Source organism: Aphelocoma coerulescens, chromosome 21 (genome assembly GCF_041296385.1).
Source record: "Aphelocoma coerulescens isolate FSJ_1873_10779 chromosome 21, UR_Acoe_1.0, whole genome shotgun sequence".
NCBI classification, from domain to species: Eukaryota; Metazoa; Chordata; class Aves; order Passeriformes; family Corvidae; genus Aphelocoma; species Aphelocoma coerulescens.
In genome coordinates, this window is record NC_091034.1 from 8,586,882 (window position 1) to 8,613,193 (window position 26,312).

Consider the following 26,312-nt stretch of genomic DNA (forward strand, 5'->3'; position numbering starts at 1 on the left):
ACCACACTAAAATCACCATTAAATCATCTGTCCCATCAATAGGAAGTGTTCCAAAGTTCAAATAACGGTATTTTCTAGGACATAGGAAAGCCACCTATTTTTGATTTGTTGTTTCTGCCGCAATATTTCTCTAAGCCTCCTGTTCAGCCATGTATTGTTTGGCTTCTACATTTGTTGTCATAACTGCAGATGAGACTGGCAAGGAGGAATAGTCACTTTCCACCACACAAAGTAAAAAATAACTAATTCTCCCAAAAATCTGAACCTTAAGGGGAACATAAGCGACACAGTGGAGATTAACATAGCTTAATAGCCAGGAGGCTGTGAACAGGAATAAACCTTGTTCTGAAACTAGAAATCTCAGGTCCTGAATGTTCTCAACACCTTAAATCCCATTTGTATATCATGGCATACGAAATATATGTAATTAAGGCATTTCACGTAACATGATTTTCTTTAAGATGCTTATAAACTTCAACATGAACAAGTTTCTAACAGCAGAAATTGCCAAGCTACTAATGATAAGGAGGAATTTAAATCTGAATTATTGCCACAAAAATAACATTTTGCTATGAGAATATGCATGAAATTATTGAAAGTATGAGAGTTAATACAGCATCATTGACTAAATTGAATAATTTCCCTAAATATACATTATGAGGTCTAAAAAAATAACTCGGGCTGCTCAAGAAACGTTTTGAAGAGAGGGAGGAAGGATAACTAATCCCTCCCCTCTGAGCTATCACCCTTAGGCCTAGTTTAGGATTCCAAATCCCACTGAATCACACTGGGTCGGGAGCTGGGGAATTCGCTACCTCAGACACCGAGTTCCGACAGCGGGAGCGCACCTGACCGGCCTCTCGAGCGGTGGCCGCCCACAAGCCGCGCACATTACGCTGTATCCCAGCCTTTTTTAGCACGAGTGCCCGTTTTTCCGCACATCACTCGGTGTCCGTGCTTTGTGCTCGCCACCAGCGCCCATCTCCCCTCACAACCCGGGGGACGCGGGCGCCGCCGCAGGGCGCGGACGGACACACCGCGGCGGGGCGGTGCTGCGACCGCCGGCTCCCGCCGCTCCTGATAGGCTGCGGGAAGGGACGCGATTTGCATCGCGGGTTATGATTGGCTGGGGCTGGCGAGGGGCCGCCTCCGCGTGCCCCCGCTGCGCGGCGGAGGGACCGGCTCGGAGGGCGGTGCCGCTGGGACCGGGCACCGCCAGGAGGCGCTCGCGGAGCAGCCGGCTGTGATTGACAGGGCGGGGGCGGGAGCACGCGGGCTCTGCGCCGCGCCATTGGCGGGCTGTGCTGAGGGGGCGGGGCGGCGCGCGGCGATTGGTGGAGCGGGGGCGCTCCCCCCGTGGGGCGGGCGCGCAGCCCGCGGTCCGTCAGTGCGGGAGCGGCGCTGGGCGAGTGCGGCCCCCGTTCCTCCCGGCGCGGCTTCGCTCTCTTCCCTCCCCTTTCTCCCCTCCCTCCTTCCCTCCCTCGCCCTTCCCGCTCCATTCCCGGCAGCGGTGGCGGGGGGGGTCCTCCCGGCCTCGGTGGGGGCGACGATGGGGATGGCCGGGTTCTCGCTGCGCTGCCCCGCCGGCTGCTGACCCCGCACCGCCCGCGTCCTGCGGACACCCCGCGCCAGGTGAGGGGGCTGCGCTGAGGGAGCTCTGCGCTGGCAGAGGGGGGTCGGAGCGGGGCGGGGGTGGGTGGGTGATGCCGTAATGCGGAGGGGGAGGCGGCGGTGCTGCCGTACGCATCTGTGGGGCCCCGCGGAGGGCTGAGGCCGGGAGCGGGGGGATGGATGGATGGATGGAGGCAAAGCACTGGATGCTCTGGAGCTGCCGGGGCAGAGGCGCAAGGGCGTGGGGCCCCGTTTGGCCTTGCCATCTGGCTGATGCCATCTCCTCGTCCCCCGGGACGCTTCCCTCCCTTCCCTTTTTTCCTTCCCTTCCTCTCCTTCCTGCTTTTTTCCCCGGGCGGTCGCTGCCCGGCCTTTCCATCGGCTGGATGCCGCCCGCCGTGCCGCGTTCCGCCGTCCTTCTCCCCCTTTTCAGTTCGGATGAGACGGAGGCGACAGCCGCTTGTTCGGGGTCGGGGGGACAGTCCTTCGGCTAGCCGGGATTGTGGCAGGAGAGGGTTCTCAGGGAGGCGTCCCGCCCTGTGCGGCGGGCCGGGGCCCGGCTCGCTCGGCGCGGCTCCCGAGGCAGCCATGTTGGGAGGATGAGCTGACAATCCTGGCGGGCGGCGGGCACCGGCGGAGCGGCGGCAGCGCTTGCGCCCGGAGAATTCGCCAGAAGCAGATGGCGAATTTATGTCTGTTTTCCGGAATGTGAATACGTTCATACCAAATTCTAAAGGATATTTCACTTCCAGCTCCTTCTTAGCTCAGTTCTTTTTTGCTGTTGCACAATCCAGTGTTGGTAAATAGCCATGTGTGCATGTGATCAGGTTTCAGTGCTTCGCCAAGTTCTGCAGCACTGTTCGATCTGGCATCTCCACCTGGTACAGATATAGCAGAGCGTGTGTGTGAGTTCAGCTGAGGGATCACACTGTCAGCACTGCCTGAGCCTCATGCGGCACCTAAAATTGGCTCTGCTGGGGGCCCCTTGTTCAGAAACCCCTGCTGCCCCGAACAGCTGTTTTGCCAACGTTCCGTATGCTAATCTCTGTCCTTGTTTTATTTCTTTAGAGCTGTTGCACTGATTAAGTTGCAAACAATTTTTTTGATTTAAAAGTTAGCACATTCTGTGATACACAAATATGACACAGTGACCGGTTATCTTAAATAAAAGCGATTCTTCTTTATTTGTGATGTGTGGTGGGTTTGGGTTTTTTTTATTTGAATGCAGAGATACAGATTTTGAACGTAGTTTTGTAACCACTTTGAACTTGTTGCAGACTTCTCCGAGTGTATAAATAATAATTTGAATCTAAATCCCTGCTCTGCTTGCAACTTTATTTTAAAAAATAACAATATGTTTGTGTTTTGACACTGCTTAAAAACTGGTTTGCCAAAACTTTCAAATACATCCAAGTATTCAAGTCTTCATGTTTCTTCAAATATTTTTTTGAAAGTCCAGATCTAGTTGAGCCTATGGAGGGTGATTGATCAACACAGTTGGGTTTGTCAGCTTGAATACCAGTAATCAAACAAGGTATTTAGATGATTTTTTTAATGACACACTTTAATATTAAAATATTGGTGTGTGACTTGCAGGGTGTGTATCTTTAGTTTAAAATAAGTGTAAAACTAGAATGTAGGATTTGCTTTTTGCTGATGAAGCTTACTAAACAACTCAAATGTCATCTACCACCTGTTCTGGAGCCAGTGGTAGATCGCCTCGAAGACTCACACACGCAGTTCCCTTCTTGGTTCCTGACTGGATTCATGCAGACTGAGCATTAAAAGAGACACAGCTAGTAGACTCCTTCCAAGACATTAGGGGGATGATTCATTCTAGCATGGATGGCAGCCTTCTAAGCCTATAATGAACATTTTAAAAAAGTCATCTTTTATGAATATTGTTCTTCTAAATCTGTACCACAGACTGTGTTATGTATTTTGGTTTTCTCTTTTTCAAGTTATGTTTCCACTCTGTAGTCAGCATTTTGTAGTAGGAAGTGATACTACTGGTTAATGTGAATCCTGAAAAACCAGTTGCAATTTATTATCTGTGATGCTGTGTAACTTGGGGCTCATTTTGCCTTATTTTACCAGTCTGTGTGATGAGGGCAATGCTGCCTTTATGAAGTGTTATGACCAGTTAAAGTTACTGGTAAGAAACCTCAAAACCCCAACAGCTTGAATGTATGGAAAGCTTGGCAAATTATATTGGTTATGGTTAATTTTCTTATTAATGAAAATTAAATCTTGCATAGTGAATTGATATTCAAAACACCTGAAATCCATGTGCAAATACAAGTAGGTGTTTTGCTTACTTCAGCTATGAAAAATAGCAGAGTTGAGAACAAACGAGATTTAAAATTATGCCACATTTAATTTTCCATCAGCACAAAAGTTAGGGTTGGAAAAATTGGTAATTGCAGAGGTCCAGCAGTTAAATTTTCATGTTGCAGGTGATTTTGTGACCTCTTCTGTGAGAATCTCTTCACAGTTGTGTTTCAAACAAGTCTGTCATTTAGCTAGTGCATATGGAGTCTCTGGAGGTGTGATTTTCATGCTTCCTTACTGTGAATATGATGTTTAGAGGTACTTGAGAACATTTTTTTATATATATATACATATACATATATATATTTTTTTTAAAGTAGATGATTTTTTTCATCCCACCCTCTGTTTGCCAACTTCCCAGATATAGTTGTTGTCTGCAGAAATTAATGCAATGTTCTGAGTGGTGTTTTTATGCAAACATCAGAAAAAAATTATTTGTGGGACCCTACAGTAAGAAGGGAAAACAAACCCCCTACATTTTGTAAACAATATTATAAGAACACCTTGGACAAAGTAAATTGTGTCACTGTGAACTTGATAAAAATGGATATTTTGCACTTGACAGATTATTAAATGGTATTTCATAAACAGGATGCTGAGGGGTCATGTATAATGACATTCCTGTTTCTAAGAGCAATATTCAGGGTCAGTTGGATAATAGTTCTGGGTTGTGTCTGTCGGGATTAGTGTTGTCACTTGGCTGTGGTGTGAAGGCTCAGGTACTTATGCAAGGGTCCTGTTAGGGAGGGAGAGCCAAAATCCACAGGGTGGATCCCTGGGGGGAAGAAGTTCATAATGAAGCTCTGTGTTTGATACTTTGTTCCACACAAAAGTATGTACCTCTGAGCAAGAGGGAATGAAGCAGTCTCTAGAACAACCTAGAACATCCTGTGAATTCATTCCCAGTAGTTTTCTGCTTTATTCTATGTGCAAGATTTTAGTGAAGCTTCTTAAAATTCCATATTAACGCTGAGCTGGTGGTGTGGCTGTGTCATTAATCATTGCTCAACCAGTTTGCTGTACCAGTGACATTGAGATTCAGTTGGCTTGCTCCTAAAGACATTCTTCTAGTCTGATGAAATACCTCAGGTACCTGTGAAAGTAAGGAATGCTTTAAATTGTTTCTACTTGGGGGAGTAATTTAATTTCTGCCTTCACCATGTGATGGCATTAATGAAGTTTTTTAGTTTTATTAAAGACTTCTTGTACTGTGGGAAGATGTGTCATAACTTGAATTAAGCATCTTTAAGTAGTTTTACCAAGTGTAGAACTTACTTCAGAGCTGAAATGCTTCTCCTTTAGACCTGCTAGTAAGTTTTGTACTTCTGTGATCACAACCCTGAAGTGAGCATTTCGTTGGATATGTGGTGTGTTGATAACCAGAAAAGATGTCAGGATTTCTGGGTGCATGGTTAAGCAGAGTTGAGTTCTGCTCTGGGTAAGTCAGGTTCCAGACAGAAATGACTGTGTTGAGTCAGACCGAGGATTAATCCAGCTCTGAATCCTCTCTTCAGCAGTGGCCATAGCAGATATCTAGGATATAAGGACAAATCAAACATAAATAATGTTTTCTCACTATGGTTTTCCAGGTTCTGTGTTTCTGTGCCATGGAGGCTTTCCTAGCCAAGGGTAGGAGCTTTTTAGTAAGGCTTATTCTTTGAATCTTACTGCTTTTTGAGGCTGTTAGACTTCAGTACTGACTGTATCCTGTGGCAGCAAGTTAAACTTCTCGGTTGTGGACCAACTGAAAAACTTTCTTCTAATGGAAAAGGCTGGTTGACACCAATACAATAAAACCAGTCTTTTTTAACCCTACATTCCAACACTGTCCCAGACATGCTTTGAAGTTTGGATAGTGGATGTCAGGGATAGTTTCCTGCAATGAAAGTGCTCCATCATTTAGATTTGAACAAGCATTTTGATAATGGAGATGAATTTAATGGTGGACATTTGTCTGAACATAGATAGTAATATTTACCCTGAAGGCAGTAATTCTTGATTCCTCTTCTTCCTTACAGTGTGTCCTTTAATCAGTAGATATACAAGTAGTTGATGAGTTGTTATTTCCTTTGAGAAGAGGACTTTCCCAGGACTGCAAGGGGTTCTTTAAGGGTACACCCTTTTCTCTGGAGTCATATGTATTGAAAGTCGGAGTGCTGTGGCCCATGACACATGTGTTAGTTTTAATATTATTGCTAAAGCATTGTGGCAGCAAGGATTGGCAGTGAGAGAACCTGGATATGGGGCCTCATGATGAAACTTAAGTAGCTCTGTCTTTGCTGCTAAAATTATCTTTGTTAGGTTAAGCTTAACACATGTTGCAACCAGATATTTATTTTGGTATTGGCATCCTTACTTTCTGGAAGAAAATCAAGTAATGAAAACAAATATTTGTACACTTCAAAAGAACTGCTTCAGGTGACACAAACTATTGACTAGGGAGACGGTGAACAGGTGCTGGTAAGTGTATTTCCAGTTCTGTCTTTGAAGTGACACCTTTTGGGGGGAAGGGAGGGAGCAGAAATTGCATTTATCAAGTAACTTTGAACCTTCCTAATTTTATCAACATCTTGAATGCAGTAGCTGTAAATAACTAAATGATATTTTTCTCCTTAGAAAACACCAACAGGAAGGATAACTTGAAAGGCTCTTGACCCCTTCCAGTTCCTTGACTGTATTGCAAGCAGCCAGGATGTCGGGGGCTTCAGTGAAGGTGGCTGTTCGGGTCCGGCCTTTCAATTCCCGAGAAACCAGCAAAGAGTCCAAATGTATCATCCAGATGCAAGGCAATTCAACCAGTAAGTTTATTTTAATCTTGTAAGGGAGTCTTTCTCTGTTCCCAGCCTTCCTACTGAGAACTGTGTACATTGTATCATCTAGAATTAATCTTTTTCTGCTTTTCTGAGGCTGTCATTACACACTAGATTATCTCTGAATGTGAGTAGAAAGTCTAAATCACAAGTATCTTGATTTTTATACAGTTGTTCATGGTGTTTGCTTTTGATGATCTGAAAATTCTACAGAAAGCTTGGAGTTCTAAAGTGAAAACCTTTTTGTTAACTTCAGTGTGTGGGAATATCATGTGGCTTGACAGATACAGGGATACATTGCAGACCACCATGTGATAATTGTGGGGGTATAAGTCCTGCTTGGATCTGGTACTTTAGTTCTTGGTGTGCTTATTCTGTAATATGTGCTTTTGGTTAAGAACATAATTTGGGTGAGAAAGCTGAGATGAAAAGGGTATCAAGTTTTATGCTTTCCAGAGCAGATGTCTAAATGACAGCAAAATAACAGACTACATAAAATCATCTTCTTTTCTAACCAATTAGAAGTGTTAGGCTTCCTATATGATGGTTGTGGGTCTAATTTGGAGAACACTGTTCTGTGGGAAACTGAATGTGGGCACACCTTTTTTGCTTATTTGGTTGGTTGTTTTTCATACTTGAGGTCAAGGCAGTATTGACAGCATTTGAGGGAATGTCGTTCCTCATCTGCAGACCAACAGCTCTGCCCATAAACTGCTCTTCTTGGGGGAGTTTTTCATTGTTAGGTAATCAAGTAGAGCCGTCTTGTCTGCAGCTGTAGGAAGCAACCCTCCAAGAGCACTGAGTTATTTCACTGTCTGATTACTTGAGTGTTTACTCATGCTTGTTAACACAAAGGAGGTTTCATACAGGCCTCTCCCTTTTTTTTAGCCAGGGTTGTACGTCAGCCTGCTTGTTCTTCTGCAATGGAATTTAAGTCCTAGTTGTGGTCACTTAAATTATATATAGTGTTTATGGTTTCATTGGAAGAGAGGTGTCATAGAGAAGAGAGCTTGTGTTTTAGTGGAGAAAATTCTTGTCTTCAGACCTTATGTGAAATACTACCCAAAGAAACTTTTTTGGGGTTGGATTTCAAAATTTCCATTTAAAGTAGGGGTGGCAAGGGTTTGAAGTTCTCTCACGTAGAACAGATGCTTGTATCCCATCACTGGATCCCAGTGTAGAATGGAAGAACTGTAGACTTCATTAGAGGACATTTGTTATGGAAATTCCACCAAGCTCTGGGCTCCAGCAGCACCACCGGGTACGTCTGTAATAGCTTTTCTTGCTGCAGTCATCACAGCAATAATTTTGGATGCTTAAGATGTTTGAATTCCAGGAGCCTGTGGAAACACCTTAGTTGTGGTGCAACAACGAGGGTGACCAGTCAGTCGTTGGCAGTTTGTTTGTTGGAGTTGGGGCTGTGGCATAGGCCAGACATTTCTGTTTCTGAATGCTGGAGCTGCACTACAGGGACACGTTTCCAAGAAACTGCATCAGGTTTCAAAAGGAGAAAAATACTTCCAATTTATCTAATTGGAAATTTCTTTACAGAAATGACTTCTTTTGCTGTATTTTGTACTCTAAAATGTTCTAATCTGCAGCCTTTTATTTGAATGCTATGGCTCTGATCAAGCTGGGTGGTGTGACAGATGGTCAGGCTTAAGTCATTGGGGCCATTACGGACTGTGGAAAGGAATCATCAGTTGCAATAGTTAAACATTGCTACAATCTGTGGGATATTTTTCCCTGTATTTCCCTCTTAGAGGGGAAATAAAAGAAAGCAATGGGCAGAGGAATAGTTTGAACAGAAGAGGATTGTATAATAAAGGATATGAATAAGGCATTGTTTTGTTTGGTGGGAAAAAAAACAGCAGAAATCTTTTCTCCAAAGAATCTCCTTAACAAAGTTTTCTGACACACATAACTTCCAGCTGAAATTCTTCAGCTGGTATGCTTTTAGGCTACGTGTTAGGTTTGGGGGACATAAGTGCCATTCTGCCAAAGATTCTTTTGTTTTCATGATGCTCAGTTTTTTGTAGCCCCACAGTTACATTATTGAGCTCATTATTTGCTGACTAAAAGCTGAGCACATAAAGTGAAATTAGTGTATCTGAGACTCATATCTGATGCAGCAATTTGAAAATAAGGGAATTCAATAGTAATTCTTGACTAAGGATTTCCTGCTTCACACCTTCAAATGTGCCAGTGTAGTGATCAAGGCTTAGATTACTTGCCTCTGAGAAGGTTGTTTTTCCATTTGCGCACTGATCAAGTTGACAGAAGGCAAACTGGAGAGGATGGTGTTTCTCTTGAGTAGTGACTATTTTAAGCCTCCAAGACAGTTAAAGTTCCCTTATCTCGGAATTCAAGCCTAATGGACGGCTGTGATACTGGATTGATGAGACAGTGTGAAGTCTGACAGCTAAGAAGGGATCTTGACTGTTACTTGAACTTTAATTCTGTATGTATTGATTGGCCAAGCTATTTTACAGATCCTTTGTGGGTCCTGCATTTAAACTTTGTCCAAGTCTTAAGTTTTGCAAATGTATTGGCAGAGACTACTGCATTACAGTGAAACTGAGGCAAAGTGCTCAGGATTATGTTAAGGAAAGCAGTATAAAAATACAAATAATTAAGTATATGACAGATGTACTTTATTTATAAATCATTTTAGATGAATATTGAAAAAAGGAGTGTTTTTTTACATACATAACAAAGTAGGTTCTTGAAGTCAGAATGCCACCAGGGTTCTTGCCTGACATTCTGCTTTTGTTCAACAGTTTTTGTGTGAATTTGGCTGTTTATGGCTTTGGGGATTGCCTGTCATTCACAGGGTGCTTGCCAGCAAAGCTAAACGTCCCTCTGGGTTAGAAAGCTTATACTCAATTTCATTACACAGTCCTTTGCCTGAGAAGCAAAACAACATAATTTGCTTGTGCACTCCTACAGAATTTACTTGTTATCCTATCTGGCTTTAATGTAATTTTCTCCTAGAAGATCAAGACCTTTAATCAAGATTCATAGTAGGTCTCTGTCTTTATAATTTCTCACTGTTTAAAAATGACAGTGCAGCTGAATACAGTTCTATATATGTCTTAATCTCAGAAAAAGAGAGTTTGTACTAAAATCTTTAACCCATAATGTTAAGGACACTGAGTAATTGGGACTTCCGTTTTTCTACTGGAAGGATGCAAAATGTGGGAATTTTGAAATCAGCACTTGAAACATATTATTTATCTCTTTTTTTTTTTTTTTGCCTGCTCTACATGATGACAAAACTATTATTTTTTCCTGTATGCTTGGAAAGGTATTGATCTGCAGTAATACAGCATCATGCACTTAAATTGTCAGTCTTTATGTCTTAAATACACGTTGCAAAACTGAGATTCTGCAGTTCAGCTGAAGTCACATGTGCTGACTGCATTAAGGGGCTGGAATTTGGCAGAAGGCCTGTGCTGCTTGGATCATATCTAATTGCAGATGGGATCCATTTGAATGATACTGCCAGAAGTTCTTCAGTGGACACAGGAGAAGTGGGGGTAGGAGAAGAGAAGGTAATGGAGGAATTCTTAGAGACAGGACAAATTAGAAGCTGTAAAATTCCTTTATTTAAGGAATGCAAAATAATTTTCAAAGGAGAGGTAATGTCACCATCAAATTAGTAATGAAAAAACTCCATCAAAACAGTAACTGAGTGGGACAGATTTCAAAAAAGGCCATCTTTTTAAATAATTATCTCTTAGAAATCATCCTAAGAAACATAAGCTTTGTTTTCAAAAGCACCTGCTAAGCAAGTGAATTTAGTAGACCGAAATGCTGTTTCTGCTTGGAGTTCTGTTCTGAAGAGCATGGTCTTTAAATTACTGATTAGGTGGCTTATTGTGGCCAAACTCACAAGTGGCTTTCTAAAATTAATAATTAAAGTGTAAATAATGGTTTTCGGCATATCTTGATATGTTATATGTTTTAACTCCTGCTTTTTCCAATTTTTGTTCAGAAATGCATCTTGCCCACAAAATATTAATTAATTATTCCTGTCCAGTTAATTAATTACTGTTTTTGTGGTGAGTGGGAAAAAGATTCTGCAGTGTAATACATGAAAGCTGACCTGTAGATCTAAGAGTGTTTTGTGTGTCAGTAGTTCTTGTGCTCATTCTTGTATGGGCTTTTCAAATGTAACAAATATAAACAATGTTGGCAGCTGCTGCCTTGGGTTATTGAGTTGAAAAACGAAGCTGTTCTGTGCCTAAAGACTCCCTGAGTGTTGCGCTTTTTCTGGTTTGGCTTTTATTTGTTTGAGGGTTGGTTTGGTTTTTTGGTTTGTTTGTTTGTTCTGTTTTGCTTTGGTTTTTTTGGTGGAAGTGATTTGATAATCCTGCCTGTAAGTAAATAATGCATAAATAAAAACAAAAGAAAATGATGCAGAGGTTCAAGCTAGTAGCTACAAGACAGCATTTAGATACTAATCACTAGCAAAGACCCCAGCAGGCTTATTCTTTTAAAAATCTAAATAAGTGTGTAAAAAATGAAATGAACAAAACAAGGAAATAAGGAAATACCCTACTTGGAATGTGTCTGTTGCAATTAACTGTGCACTAGATGAATGAAAATAGGGTTTAGCATCTTGTGTGTGCGAGTGACAGACTAAACCAAAGTTCTCAAACTATAGTTCATCTGTGATTATTGTATGTTCTGGTTTGCCATAAACGATACCAGTGGAAAGGGGCACCTGCACAGTCCAGGTTATCTTGGAAGGACTGAGTACAACTGGATCCTCAGGTGAGGACTGAAAATTACCTGTTGAGATTTTAACTCAGCAGTAGTCTCTGTGTTTCAGTAATGTTGGCTGAAGGTATTGGATGTTTAATAAAAATAGGCCTAGTGAAGTGGTCCCATCTGCCAGCAACAATAGTCCCAGCTGCTGCTGTGGACATATGGCTGTCAGCTTCTCATCCAGGCATCCTTGGCATCAGAAAAACTTGGTAAGATATTCTGGAGTTAATTTTTAGAGGTTGTAGGAAAAAAAGGATATTTTAATGGTTGTTTTGTTGTTTAAGTTTTTTTTCTCCCTAAGGTGTATAAACCTCAGATCTAGACTTAAATGATTAAATTAAAAAAAAAAAACAAACAAACAAACCAGAAAACCTAATACAGAAGCATCTAATTTTAATTTCTGCTTTGTTTTGGTTTTTTCTTTTTTTTTTTTTTTAAGATGTGTGCTGCTTTATGCAGTTGTTCTGGAGCAAATTAAAAATGGGTGGGAAAGCAGGACTGAACTTAAAAAGCTTTCGGTTTATTGCATGTTTGTCTAAATTAGTGGTACGTGAAATATAATACAAAAGTCAGAACTATTGAAAGGTTCATAGAGTAAGGTAACCTCATCATTAATTTAGCCATCTCATTTATTGATATACTTTGACAGGGTATATTGTTAAATTTAGCCTTTCTCAGTGTCATATAGCTTAAAAAGTAGTAAGCTCTTTCAAAGAAACTTGATCCTAAGGGGGAGGAAAAAAAGAAGCATGGTTTGCTTAGCTTTTTCTTTCTGATTAATTTTTAACTGTTTTCTTAACCAAAAGATGTCCTAAATGGTAATGAAACCCTGTTGTGTGTGTATGCCTTCAGGAGAATAATGAGTTTGGTTTTATTTCTGCATTGTTTTTCTGTAAGTATAGTTTGGATAGTTTCAGGAAAGAGCTTGTACCATGGAAATAGCATTTGGTCTAAATTATGGATGAAGAAAGGCCTTACAAGAAACTGGTTTTTATTGACTATGATTGAGGACATGTAGAAAGTAAAATGGTGGGAATTTATATAACATGTGCTACATAGATAGGAAAAGCAACTAAAAAAGTTCATTGTAGTTAAATGTACTGTTTTTCTGTCTTGATGAGATGCTTTCAATGAAAGTATAGAAAAGTGGCTTAATTACTGTAGATAGACTTCAGTCTTGACTCTCAATCTGTCTTATGAAAATAATAATTTTAGATATCTCAGAAAATAAGCATATTCCCTTTCTGATGCCTTGTGCCTTCCAAAAAGCATTGATTCTTAAAGCAGACAGCTTGGTTTTCTTGTTTGTTGTTTTTTTTTCTTTCATATGTTTCTAGTGTTTTATACTTGTATCTTGCATGATGAGGTTGTCTTGGAAAAATAATCAGCATTGCAGGAATGTCACTTCACCCCTACCCTGATTTTTCTGGTCTGTAAATCCTTGTAAGTGGTGCAAGCTAAATGAATGCTTGTCCAATATGATAATACTGCACTGCATTCATGGTGGGTGTGTTATCACAACAGGCTGTTTATGGGAAGATAAATTGTGTCACGTGGAGGGTGCTTGAATGGTCTTGTGGTTGAGGTTTGAAGGACGAGTCAAAGAGGTCACAGTAGCAGAGGTTACCCAAACTCTTCTGATGACTGTCCTGTTACCAATATGAGCATTAGAGCTCTCTGTGTTCTAGCAGCATTAGGGTTTTCTGTGTCCACAAGTCTGTCTTAGTCACTGTCTCTGAATGCCCTGCAATATTGACAGCTCATATGTTTTGCTACAAGCCTGGAATATTTTTTGGAGTAGAAGTAAAAATGTGGAATTTTTTAGGTGCTTGATTTTCCTTCTAAAGCTTTTCTCACGATTGAATAAAAATAGCTTGAAGTGTTAATTCTGCACTGTTAAAAAAATTCAGAAGGTGACTTTGGGGAGCTGGGGGAAGATGAACATTTAATGATCTTTAAATGCTAGAGATGCAAATGCTGGGTCTGGAACAAGACTGTGGGATGACTAGGGTGTTCCAGCTGATGTTAAATGCAGTTAGACTACATTATGTTATGAAGTTAGCATGAAACTACAGCAGAGCAGTTTCTGTCAGTGGTGAGTTCTCCATGCAAAATGCTTCCCCTTCAGACTTAGTGCCCACTGACACAGAACTAGGCCTTTAGAGGTGATTCTTTTTATCAAATGTTTAAATTAACTGCCATCTTTAGTATGCAAGTAGAAGTAAAGAGAATGCAAATTGTTATTAGGAACTACTTTAAGAACTGGATATTTTCATTCACTACACAAATTCTTTCAGAGACATACAGTATTAAGAACTGACCAAACTGACTTAAGTACTGAAATCCTTAAGACCTGGCTCCCCAAGATTCCAGTGCTACATGGTGTTCTCTTAATGTATTGCTGGCATGTGTCTGAAGCTGAAAACGGTCTTAGGAGAGGCCACTGGCTCTTGGTGATGTCAAGTCAGAGCAGCAGGTGAAGGGAGATACTGCTTTACCTGCCTTGAGGCAGAAAACGTGAGCCCAGAATTCAGCTGGAACACTCACCCTGCCCCACTCACAAACCTGACACACTGCCTTTGCAGTAGGACATTCCCAGGTAATCTGTTGACAGTGGAGGTTTTGGAATGGTTTTGGGTCAACTTTTCAGCTAGGGAGAACAGTCTGGTTCGGCTGGCTCCTGCCTGCTGCAGAGCCTGCTGGCATGCTGTTCTCCAAGAACACCAGCTGGAGAGCTGGTATTTATAGCTCCTGGATCTGTTAGAGCAGCTGAGGATGAGAGCGGCTTTCCAGCAGCTTCTGTGAGTGAGCGTTTGCCTTGCTCTGGTGCTGTTGAGCCTGACTCCCTCCCCCAGCCAACCTTTCTCCCAGTACAGGGTTGAAATTCCACAGTGGGGAGAGAATCCGGTTGAATTCCAAATGAGCTGTTCTTAGCTTCTACTTGGTTTCCTTCCCTTTTAATGATTTGAAAAATGCAAACAATGCTTTGAAAAGCAAGCACTGCTTCATGGGCTGGAAGTGTCCATTTCCCTTCATTTATCTCTTATAATAACAGCCCTGAAAGTCTGTCTTATAAAAGCACTATGGCCATAGATCTGATTGCAGCGTACGCCTAGGAAAGAAGCCTGTATTAAACGTGACTTTGTGGTGTTATTCACGTTCCAGCAAATAAAGAATGCCTGCTCCACCCTGCTCTCCGTAAGGAACATGTTCCCATTGTTGTCATTCCAGTCTACAGATGGTGCAGATATATTTTCCAGACCCATGTTTTTTAAGGGACTCTGTATTTAATGTTAATTTGGTCTTGGGGAGTCAATTCTGAAAGCCTCAGGTTTTTTGTACTGGATAAATTGTTTATTCAGCCACAATAAAACTACTGCTTATATTGATCCAAATAGAGTTTGAAGAAGGCATAGAAATTAATTATTTTATGTTTTTTCCCCCCAAAGTTACCCCTTTCAAAGTTCTGTTTAGACCAAAATGATTTTTGAAAATGTGTGCCTGTTCCTTTACTAACAGTTAAGGAGAACAAAAGTGAAGACAGTGCTTTTCATGCTAGCTGTTATCTCTGAGTGGTGGCATTTAGTAGGAATGTGTGCTTGGGCTAGAATAATGCTGCCACAGGGAGAATTGTTGAGGCTCATGTGAAGCCTCTCTTCGTGGGAAGAAATCTAATTTTATTTCATATGTAGAAGTTAAAGAGGTTTTGTGCCCTCAGCATTGCCTGCTATGGTAGCAATATGGGAATGGCAGATGTTAACGACAAAGCAGGCTGTGTTGCACAAATCTGGGAAGGTCGGTTTTTCCAGTTCCATACTCAACTTTCATCATAATTGGGTTTCATTTCTGATTAGGAATTGTTTGTTTGTTTGTTTTTTCAAAAAAGTCCGTGTGTCCCTTCACCCCCCTTCCTAGCACAGACTGTGTACCAGCTAATCCCAGGATAAAGCCCAAGTTAATTCTGTCTGCTGGTGTTTATCTGAAGGGCAAGCTGCAGTTAGCCAGTTCTCTGGAGCACCCCACAGTGACCAATGCCTGGCATGGCTGCTGGCAGCGTGCCCTGCAGGATGACTCTGGGCGCTAACAGAGGCGGAGCCGGGCAATCCAGAGACTTGACTTTAAATGCAGGGAGGGGTAAGAGAATAATTTCAGCTCTTGCCTCTTGCACTCTGTCTCTCTGTTCCAAGAGCTTATTAGAAGGAATTTTGTGTATTTGGCATCCCCAGATGTTGAACTGCAGATAATTTCTAATATGCCAAATTTGTGACATGCTGAGGAGCAGCACTGACTGGGATGAGAACAGATCAGGCTTGGACTGCAGATTCAGTGTCATAATTGATGCGAGTTTGGAGTGGTTGAGAAGCACTTCTAGTCATTCTTTGTGCCTGCACAAATATTTATGTGGCTGAGTAGATGGGAATGGAATGAGGGGGCTGATCTTGGCTAAGTTTCCTTGCTTTTGTGGATTTTTTTTCTTCACTTTGTAGGCTTCCTACTGTCTGTTTACTTGGTTAGTTTTAAAGGAGCCTGGAAGTGTAAGTCCAGAAATGAAGGCTTGAAGTGGAAATGTGTTTGTGTATGTTTAGGGAGGAGTGAGAAGACAGAGAATGCTGCTTCCAGTTGGAAATACCCTAGAAGATTTTAACTTTGCATCAGCTCTCAGCTGTGCTCCACACTCTGGTTATAATTGTAAAATAAGATGTATATTTGACCTGTGCTTTTTGAATTTCAGCTTCAGAAATGAAAATTGGATTCTAAGGCAAAAAATTTGGATGTCCAAAATGACAATAGGAATGCAATGTAATGCATATTATGAAATATATGGGTACTATTTCAATAGTGGTCTTTCAAGTGTTGCTACAGTGTTTTCTAAAAAACTAGGGATGAATTTGAGCTCATAGATTTAAAAGGTTGAAAGTATATGTTATTTTTGTGCTAGCTGTAAAGCAGATGGTGGATGGTATATAAAATGTTAATTAAGGAACAAGTGGGATGGACTGTGGAAATAAAAATGCCAAAAAATGAAGTTGCCTGTTTAAGTAAGGGTATGATAAAATCCAAATGTTTTGTGGAGATTGGTCTGTTACTGTTGGTACAGCACATCTGAAAGTATAATTCTTTCATTTATTGTGCTCCTGCTTTTTCCTTTTATTCCCCTGTACTGCTCCTACTATGTATTTGTCCTGTACAAGGACCAATAAGTTAAAGTATTTGGGTCTTACATAATACTTAATTTCTTCACACCAAATAATCTAATTTTTTTTCTTTTAAAACTGTGCATTTCCTTACCTTTTGGTCAGTGAGGTATAAAATGTTTGTAGTTATAGGTATCAAAAAGTCCACCAAACTTAAACAGCTAAAACTTAAACAGCTAAGCAGCTAAAAAGAATTTTTTAAGTTGCTTGAGCTCCAGAGAATATGTGAATTACTCCTGCTTAGAGAAACTTTGGGCAGTGTGAAGCAGCTCGGCTTGGCTCACTGTATAACTCTAAGGGAAGACTAAGCTTTTAAAATGCAAGCTGTGTCTCTAGGTGGGCATGGCAGTGGATACTAAATCAGCTACTTCACATGGGTACTGCTGCAGAGCTGTTCACACAGTGTACTTTTATTTCTCTCAATTTATGACGTGTAATTACTTGCTCTATTTGTGTACAAAGGTAGAAAACAGATCTAAATATTGTTTCTTAAGGAGAAGCTTATTATTCAAAATTTTCAGAAATTCATTATTCAAATAAAGAAAAGTAATAATATGGGCATTTATCTCTCTCAGCCGAATCAATGATTTGTAGAAAATACTTTAAACCCATGAACATTCCCTTGCCTTTTTTTTGGCCTTCCATTCCAAAGGTAAATGATGGGCATTAACCCCCGTTGTGGTTGCTGCTTTGATCCCAGAAGAGGCTTTAGGCACTGCAGCAGAGAAATATTATCTTCAGCTTGTTTCATCCTTCTCACCTTGGAATTCCGAGTGTGACCTGTTTCAGTAGCAGTGGTGTAGCAGACAGCGATTCTGTAAGATATCCCTTCCAGTGTCTCTTAGGTGCAGAAAGCTTAGCTTGAGGAAAGCTAGAAGATACCCCATGACCTAGTAAGTTTGTTCTTGGTGAAGCAAGGGGCCTGAAAGAGGGATTTTCTCAGGAACTGGCTGACTCCAGCATTCAGAGCTGCTCCGGTGCCATGCTGATGGTAATTATAGCTGCAGCACAAAGCAGCAGTGTCAGTTTGCAAACAGAAGAGTTAATTGCCACATTGGACCTTTGAAATAGCAGATAAACAAATTTATTCTCTAAGATAAAAAGACTATTAATGTGTTCCTGCTGTGATCGTCTGCCTTATTGCCTTTCTCATTTCCTGAGGCTCTGTAATTAAACCATTAGCGTGTGGACCGTGTGGTGAGGCTGCTGTGGGGAGAGGAGATAGATGATGACTTACTTCATGATTCACTAATATAATTCATCTTGGCCTTGCATGGTTTAAAAACCAAAGAAAGTAACTGAAAAGCTGTTAGTATTCTTGTGGATGTTGGAGACACTGGAAACAGTCTTCTCTTTTAATTCAATTTGTTTCCTTATTCAGCAGAAAACACAGCGGATTGAGAAACATGGTACATAAAATTGGTGTTGCCAACTCAGTCTTAATTTCTGCATCACCATTTCTATTTTTCCCAATTTAGCACATAAACTTTTAGGATAAACCTTACCTGTACTATAAGAAGCCTTTTAATTTCTTCAGAAATATCCATTAGCTTCCTTTAAAAGTAGCTAGATTTCCTAGGTTTTCTTGTCCCTCCAAAGATGATGCTTGGTGCAATAGGCACCTTCAAGTGAGGTCAGTTATTTCAGGTTGAATTCCTGGTTTCTTAGCTGCCTCATCATCTTCCAGGTGTTTTAATCACATTATTGCCTACCTGATCACTGGGTTTAAACCCAGACCACATCAGACATCTCTAATGCTGGCAGCACCCACCTGGTGTTGCGTGCCCCAAGTGAAGAGGGTCTCAGTCCAGCTGAAATCTGTTGAGGTCGTAATCTTCTCACCCAGTCAGCTCTGCTGGAATCATTTGTAGACTGAGAATTCTGCGAAGCCAATGATTCTGAAAACGGAGGATGTAGACTGTGTGCAAGAAACAGAAACAGGGATAAAGAGACTTCAGGTTTGGACCAGAAGCTGAGTGCGAAGGCTGTGACTGGATCACAGTGGTGAGGGGCAGTATGCAGTGTTCCTGGCAGCTGGGAGGTTTTCTCTGAGCCATTCCTGCTGCAGTGGAAGGTTTTGGCCAGGCAGCTGCATTCCCAACCTCTGACAGAGCTGCTTTCTTGCAAATTAAACTCCCTTTCCTGATACACTTCTCAAGATACGCTTTACAAAAACATGCGTCCTAGAAAGTGATTTTCAAAATAGTGACCTGGACATGGAACTCACTGTGAAGAGCTGAGGAAAGTCTATGTAAGAAAATAACAGTAACAGTAATAATAACAGCAATGGTTTAAAAAGAGAAAAAAATGGAGCAGATTGAAATGACTTGCATAACTCACAGAGCCTGAACTTCACTCTTCTCCAATGCGATAGATCAAATTTAAGCTGAAGCAAGAAAGGCAAACAACTAATGGCAAGTTTGTAGTGCCTTTTCAGACACTAATGTGGAGACTCTATTATTTGTACAGCATTTTTGGCAGGGGACTTCCAGATACAAGGCATTACCTCTCCCTTACCTTTCAGAGCTTTGATCTTAAATTAGTTCTCTCCCTGCAGTGTATTCCAGACCGCTACAACTCAACAGCTTCTCATTTCTCATTTAAGAATTTAAGTTTGGTGCAGGGAGTTGTCTTTGGGATTTGTTTTTTGTTCACTTTAGGACTAGTGGAATAGTGTGAGTGGAGCTGTACTGTTGTTTGAGCAAAGCTAGTAAAGGGAAGCTAAAGCTATATATGATTGCTTAGGTTACAGTTTGTTCTGTGTTGATGCCTGTGTTGCTATCCAAAACCACAGGCAATTTTTTGCAATTTGATAGTGTGCTGGTGCATATAATTCATTGGCTTTGCATGTCTGTCAGCTTTTTTAAGGCAAGAATGCCAGCACAAGGTGCATCCAAGTGAAACGGAGTTGGCCACGAGAAATAGAGTAGCAACTGTTGCTATTTACAATCCAGACAGTGATGATCTCTCTGCACTGTAATTTTGGACCACAGCCCTGCTCAGGAACACAGCATCTGGTAGAGGAGTGATTTAATTTTAATGGGGATCCTGTAACCACATTTTCAGAGATTTTGGTGAAACAAGATGCTAAGTTCATGTTTGAAATGGTAAGAGGTGTGGGTGATACGGTTTTTATTCATCACAGAAGGAAAGGGAGAAGCCCTCATCTCCCAAAGCATAATCTAACTGGCACGAATATGTGAGAAATAAGCATCTTCTTTCTGGGATGTCTGGTATCAGGATGTAAATCATCCCCAGGAAGACTACTGACACCTTTGTATGGCTTCTTTCTTTGTGGACTTTATTTGCACACATCACAGTTAGTGTCTCACTCCCAGAGGCAAATTGCTGCTTTAGGTGCAGGGGTGGATGTGTAAAGCTAAGGTGGTTTATCTAATTGTGATACCCTCAGGACTATGCCTTTTTACAGCCCTTGCTTACACAGACAGTGTTGAAAACAGCTGCTGGAAATAATAGATTTAAGTATTTCCAGCACTGCAGTATCAAAAAGAAGGAAGCAGTAGAGATTCACTTCTGCAACAAGGGCTGTGCTTATAAATTACCCTCTGTGGAATACAGAAACTACAGGCATTGTGTGTGCCATTACACTGACAGCTGGATCCATTGTGTATTGCTCCCCTACAGGCAAAGGTTATATGAAGCAGTTTTGTTGCTGGGAAGGCAAAAAACCCCAAAGCACTAAACCCACCAACCTAAAGGTATCTGGAAAAGCTTTTGTTAATTGTGGTGAATGCACAGAATTCTGTTTAGCGACAGCATATTCTTCCTAGGAATTTTTTCTTGTCTTATTTGAAATAATAACTTACAGAAATACAGTGTTAGGAAGCTGTGAGTCTGTTACTTCAGTCTATGTTCATACTCTTATGCGATGTGGCAACTTTGAATATTCAGATTCACAGATCTTGGATCAGCCAGCTCATTAATTATGCTCCTAAGTGTCAAGGTAGCTAAGAGTTTGAATTTTATTTCCTGTAGGTATTATCAACCCAAAGAATCCTAAGGAAGCACCAAAGTCCTTCAGCTTTGACTACTCTTATTGGTCCCACACATCAGTAAGTGCTTTTACAAGAAAAACTGGTTTTGTTGTTGTTGCTGTTTGGTTTGATTTAACATTCTATTCTAATCATGCCACCCCTGTCAGATGTTTCTGCACGGTCTTTCTTACCCACATTCAGGTTAAAAGCTTGTCATTGTATGTTGTGTTTCCCTGTTTGGGTGAGAGCAGAAAGCTAAAACAACTTGTAAATATTCGAAAGATACTGAAAATATTCTCCAACAATGTTCTGTTCTAAATATTTTAAGGTTGTGCATATGCCATGGTAAATTAATTTTTCCTCTTGGACAAATGACGGTTGCTCGAGTTCTTACGGTTCAAGGAGATACGTGGTCTGGGTTTCGTTGGCATATCTGGAAGAGGCAGCATAGTGATCCATGTTTCCAGTAGCTGCAAAAGCAATAAATTCTCATCCAGCTCCTGTGCCCCACCCTTCTGTGAATCGGTGCTAAGCTCTCACTGACTTCCAGTAATTGTTCTCCAGCAGAACTGTGTTGTTCTGCCACCTACTCCTCCCCTGCCTTGTTTTCTAAAAGATATAGAAAGAAGAGATAATGCATTTCTCTAAGATTTTAGTAGCTTGGATGGTGAAATAAGACTTAATATTTCTGAGCAAATCTGTGGTCAACACGACTGTTTTCACAATAAAATACTCGCCTCTCTTACTGAGTTTATCAGAGCAGCAGTAAAAGTTGATTAGAGCCCAGTCACAGGAACATTATGAACAGAATACATGAAAACTAGCAGATACGCAGCATCAAGGAACAGAAGAGGTCTGATAAAATCTTGATCCCAACCTTAGAATGTTAGCACAGCTAAATTTTTCCTGATTTCAGGAGCAGGTAATGTTAAAATTCAACATTTCAGGAAGCAAGGGAATGCTAGATTAAGAGTAAGATACACTCACAAACAATGCAGTGACATTGTCATTGTTGTTCTTCTCCGTCTTGTTCAGCCTTGGGAAAAACCTGTGTATAAAAATGGCCTCATTTACCTCTTCCTAAGGGATTGGCCCACAAGATAAAAGTATAAAAAAAACCAATTGCTTTTTGAAATCTTACTCAAATGATAGGAGAAGTCTGTATTTATGCTGTTTTGATGTCCTTCCAGCCTGAAGATCCCTGCTTTGCGTCTCAGAGCCGTGTGTACAATGATATTGGGAAGGAGATGCTCCTGCACGCCTTTGAGGGCTACAACGTCTGCATCTTTGCCTATGGCCAGACTGGAGCTGGGAAATCCTACACCATGATGGGCAAGCAGGAGGAGAGCCAAGCAGGCATCATTCCCCAGGTAGAACCGAGCCCAGAAAGGGAATTTGGTTTTTATAGCATCTTCCGACGCACGCCTGCTTTTTATATTGCAGTAACAGTTAACAGAGAACTAAAGCTTACTTCTAATGTGGTAGTACAGAATAATGATATTGGTGAAACCTAGGGCAATTGTTGAGATACTAGACAAAATAAGGTTGATAGTGATGTAGGATTGAGATTAATTATCTTCCCAGTGAGGCTGTATGTGGTTGATGCATTAGGTTCATTTTCTTCCCCTGCCCTCATTCTAAAGCCATTTCCATGACATGTCCTGATAGTTACTTTTTACTACTCAGAAAAGACTCATTTCTGACTTGGGTTTAATCTCTTTCCAGCTTTGTGAAGAGCTGTTTGAGAAAATCAATGACAACAGCAATGAGGAAATGTCATATTCTGTAGAGGTGGGTATGGTGAGGGATCAAAAAATGTTTGGACATCAAACTGAGCTTAGGTGCTGGGTTATTGACGTTGCATTAAGATGCTGATTTCTGATTGGTTTTGTTTTTTTAATTTTATGTTTTAAAACTTTGTCTTTTCTCTTTTTCATGTGAGACAAATGTAAAAACCTTTCTGAGTCTTTTTCACCCTCATCAGAAAACTAGTGTTCCTTTACCTGTAGTAATCCTGAAAGAAACGATGGGCTGAAAAATTTAAAGATGCATTTACAGATGGGGTTTTTTTACTGATGGCTGGAAGACTGCATGTTTGTTGTCATACACGATAGCCATGATTTTTAAAATCTAAAGTTGCTTCTGCAAGAAAGATCAATTTTTGTCCCTTCTTAAGTTTGCTTTGGTGGTTCATAAGAGAGATCCTTGGAAGCAGATTCCTTTTACCATCTGTCTTGTTTGACACTTGTGCTGTGTCATATTAAGGCTGTTAAGATGATTATGGAGTCCAGTGTGTAATTTTTCATTACACACCAGGGTTTTCTGAAATGGTTGAAGGAGCTATACATGGATGCAAGGCCAGCAACTTATGTTGGATATGTGATCCATGAGACTTTTGACTCTTGCCTCTGCCAGTGTTTAAGCTGTTAAATGACCAGAGACACACACCTACGGCCTTCCTGTGGTGGGCTGGGGGAATTTCTACTGCTGGCACTCTGAAATACAATGGAGGAGACCTTCAGAAATACAATTGTCTGTGAAAATTCCTGTTTTCAGGTGAGTTACATGGAGATTTACTGTGAGAGAGTCAGAGACTTGTTGAACCCGAAGAACAAAGGGAATTTGCGGGTGCGAGAACATCCTCTCCTTGGACCATATGTGGAAGATCTGTCCAAGTTAGCAGTCACATCTTACACAGACATTGCAGACCTCATGGATGCTGGGAACAAAGCCAGGTTAGTGATGGGAGCGTGCTATATATTTTTATCACTGTTATGCATTAGCACTTTAAAAAAACCTCTTGTAAGTGAGGAGTATTATTGAAATATGCACTGATCAATGCTGTTAAAAGCAGAAATTGCTTTGTGTGGTGAACTAGTGGTGCAAATTGCTGTGTAGACATTTAAAGATCATAGTGACTTGAGGTGAAGTCTAAATAATTATTCTGGCATTTACTTCTGCCTTTGCTGTGTGCTCTGTCACTATCCTGTTATAAAAACCTATGTGAACAGTCTCCTCTTTCCTTAATTCAGATGGTCAGGACTAAAGTTGTCACTCCAGCTTTAGTTTCTGATTCATTATTAGTTGCTCCCATGTCACCTGTTGACTCCATTTAACAATATATGAGAAAGACCCACATAAATGCTGCTCAGGTTTTCTTGGGCATTTGCATGTAAGGTGGACTACTGAGTACACAGATTGAGAAAGCTCTGTTTAAACTGTGGTGAAGATGGGAGTAATTCAGGAGTAAAAAAATGAAAGGGTTTGTTAACGATATTAGGTGTGGCTGGGTCTTGGTTACAGGGCAGCACATCACCTGTGCAGCCTCTTGCTTGCATTCCTCTGCAGCTGCATTCAGCCCTGCAGGTAATTGTCCTTTTTTAAATGTGCTCCTATCTGTTCATATTTTAGGACTGTGGCAGCCACCAACATGAATGAAACCAGTAGCCGCTCTCATGCTGTGTTTACAATTGTCTTTACTCAGAAGAAACATGACACAGAAACTGACCTTTCCACAGAGAAGGTGTGTTACAGATAAGTGGCTTTCTGGCTGTTTTTCACTGATCTTCCTTGCAGTGACTTTGTAGTTCTGTTCTTGCTTTAATTCACCAAGAACTAATTCTCCTGTTCATGTGCTTTCTCTCTTCAGGTGAGCAAGATCAGCCTTGTGGATCTCGCTGGGAGTGAGCGAGCTGACTCCACCGGTGCCAAAGGAACCCGGTTAAAGGTACGGGGCCATGGAGGGGTGCTGGGGAAGGAACAGGAAGTGGGGGCACAAGCATTGTGTGGAGTCTTTGCTGGACAAATAGTAAGTTACAAGTATGGAAAAAATAGTTGCAAACCTCAAGACTACAGAGATTCATGGTTGGACAGTTTAAATTACTACATAATACTGATTTCTGTTTTCCCAGGAAGGAGCAAATATAAACAAGTCTCTCACAACTCTGGGCAAAGTTATTTCAGCATTGGCTGAAGTGGTAAGTAGAGCATTTCCTTGCCTGCAACAACCTTTGCATAGCTGATCAAATGGAAACAATAAAATCCATGGAGTACAGCAGAATCATTTGCTGTGCTTGGCCTTGTATTCTCAGCCCTGTTAGCTGTGTGTATTTTGATAGATTAATAGAGTTGATGCTGTTCTGTGGGTGTCACACAGGCTGTCAACAGATTGAAGCATTGGTTTGTTTAACTGTGAAGAAACCTTGCAAAAGAAGCCTGTGTTTATGTAGACCTGTTCACATAGCAAGTTTTTAGACCTTCAGTGCAGTAATTTTATTTTTACTTGAAAGAATAATTTTAGAAAACTTAACTACAGCTTTGTTGTTAAAATCTATAGAAACACCAGTGCAATAATTTGATTCACTGGCTTTCTTTGCGATGGCAAGACTTAATAATGTCTTAAGTGAGCATATATTGATCCAAGCAAAATGTTGTGGGTTTAGAAAAGTACTTTGTCTTTTATTTTTTGTACTCAACTACTATTAAAAAAACCCCAAACAAACAAAACAAATAAATGATGGTTGTTCCTTTTGAAAGTGAGTTAACACCTTGGACAGGTTGAATATGCTTAAGTGCTTTTCAGATTTTTTTTTTTTGATTGAAGAGATTCTCATTAATTTGGCTTCTCAAGGAAAGGACGTACTGTCTAACATGGAAACGATGTATAAATCTGTTAAGAAGCTCATCTTGTATCTTCTTCCTTTTTCCTTAATGCTTTCAACTTAGGATAACTGCACCAGCAAGGTATGATGGTCTGAGTAGGAGTAGATATTGGTTTCTTTGCCTGAGTGTAAGATTTGCTGCTTGGAATGCTGTTAGAATACAGAATTTAAATGTCAGGAAGGTGTTATTACACAGAGAAACCTTCCTATTTTTCATATTGTGTTGTTTCTTTGTAGAGCAAAAAAAAGAAGAAGACAGACTTTATACCCTACAGGGATTCTGTATTAACGTGGCTTCTTCGAGAAAATCTAGGTATGGCTGATTTGTCTGTGCCAATATGGAAAGAAAGTCTCACTGAATTTCCTGACTGCTTTTAACTCACTTAAATTTGTATTGAGTATGAGGTTAAATATCTTTAGTAGCCAAATCTGAGTTGTCATAGTTCCACCTTGTGTTAATGCTATAACTCTTTCCTGTGGTTTTTGTATGTTTCTTAGAATTGTAGAATTTAGTTGAATTCTATAATTTATTGAAAACACTGATATTTGGTAGGTAGGTAGTGCCTGGAGTGTGCACTGTAGTTTCATCGAAAATCTTGTCCATTATAGGTGGTAACTCCAGAACTGCAATGGTTGCTGCTCTCAGTCCAGCAGACATAAACTATGATGAAACTTTGAGCACTTTAAGGTACTTTCTCTTCCTCTGGGATGGGTACGAGTAACTGTTTGCTCTAATGGCCATACTTTGTCCTTCAAACCTTTGGGTTGTTACAAATTGAGCTTGTCTGTGGGGAAGAAGACTCTACTGGCAAGAACTCAATTGCCCTGCAGAGGAAGCAGGGATTTATTGCCTACTCTTCTGACATACAGGTGGAAGCTAAATGTCTTCTATGTTGCTGCATTCGTGTGTTTTATATAAGTTGCATATAAGCAGTT

General features: G+C 40.8%; 2 protein-coding genes across 8 annotated transcripts in view; one reads left to right on the forward strand and one right to left on the reverse strand.

Annotated features, from left to right (window-relative positions):
• Positions 1-941: 941 nt before the first annotated feature.
• On the reverse strand, positions 942-2,333 carry LOC138121581 (collagen alpha-1(III) chain-like). Its single transcript, XM_069035238.1, has one exon. It carries the CDS (start codon positions 2,331-2,333, stop codon positions 942-944), a length of 1,392 nt encoding a protein of 463 aa, XP_068891339.1.
• The window catches only part of KIF1B (kinesin family member 1B), an 83,085-nt gene continuing 58,162 nt past the window's right edge, over positions 1,390-26,312 (forward strand). For all 7 annotated transcript variants that reach the window (XM_069035151.1, XM_069035154.1, XM_069035152.1 and 4 more), the window contains exons 1-11: positions 1,390-1,632; positions 6,559-6,740; positions 20,717-20,793; positions 21,906-22,085; positions 22,441-22,506; positions 23,272-23,450; positions 24,127-24,238; positions 24,365-24,442; positions 24,627-24,692; positions 25,614-25,689; positions 25,986-26,064. In XM_069035151.1, the coding sequence (XP_068891252.1) occupies positions 6,635-6,740; positions 20,717-20,793; positions 21,906-22,085; positions 22,441-22,506; positions 23,272-23,450; positions 24,127-24,238; positions 24,365-24,442; positions 24,627-24,692; positions 25,614-25,689; positions 25,986-26,064 (1,019 nt within the window). In that variant the 5' untranslated portion in view covers positions 1,390-1,632; positions 6,559-6,634. The remainder of the gene's footprint in view (positions 1,633-6,558; positions 6,741-20,716; positions 20,794-21,905; positions 22,086-22,440; positions 22,507-23,271; positions 23,451-24,126; positions 24,239-24,364; positions 24,443-24,626; positions 24,693-25,613; positions 25,690-25,985; positions 26,065-26,312) is intronic.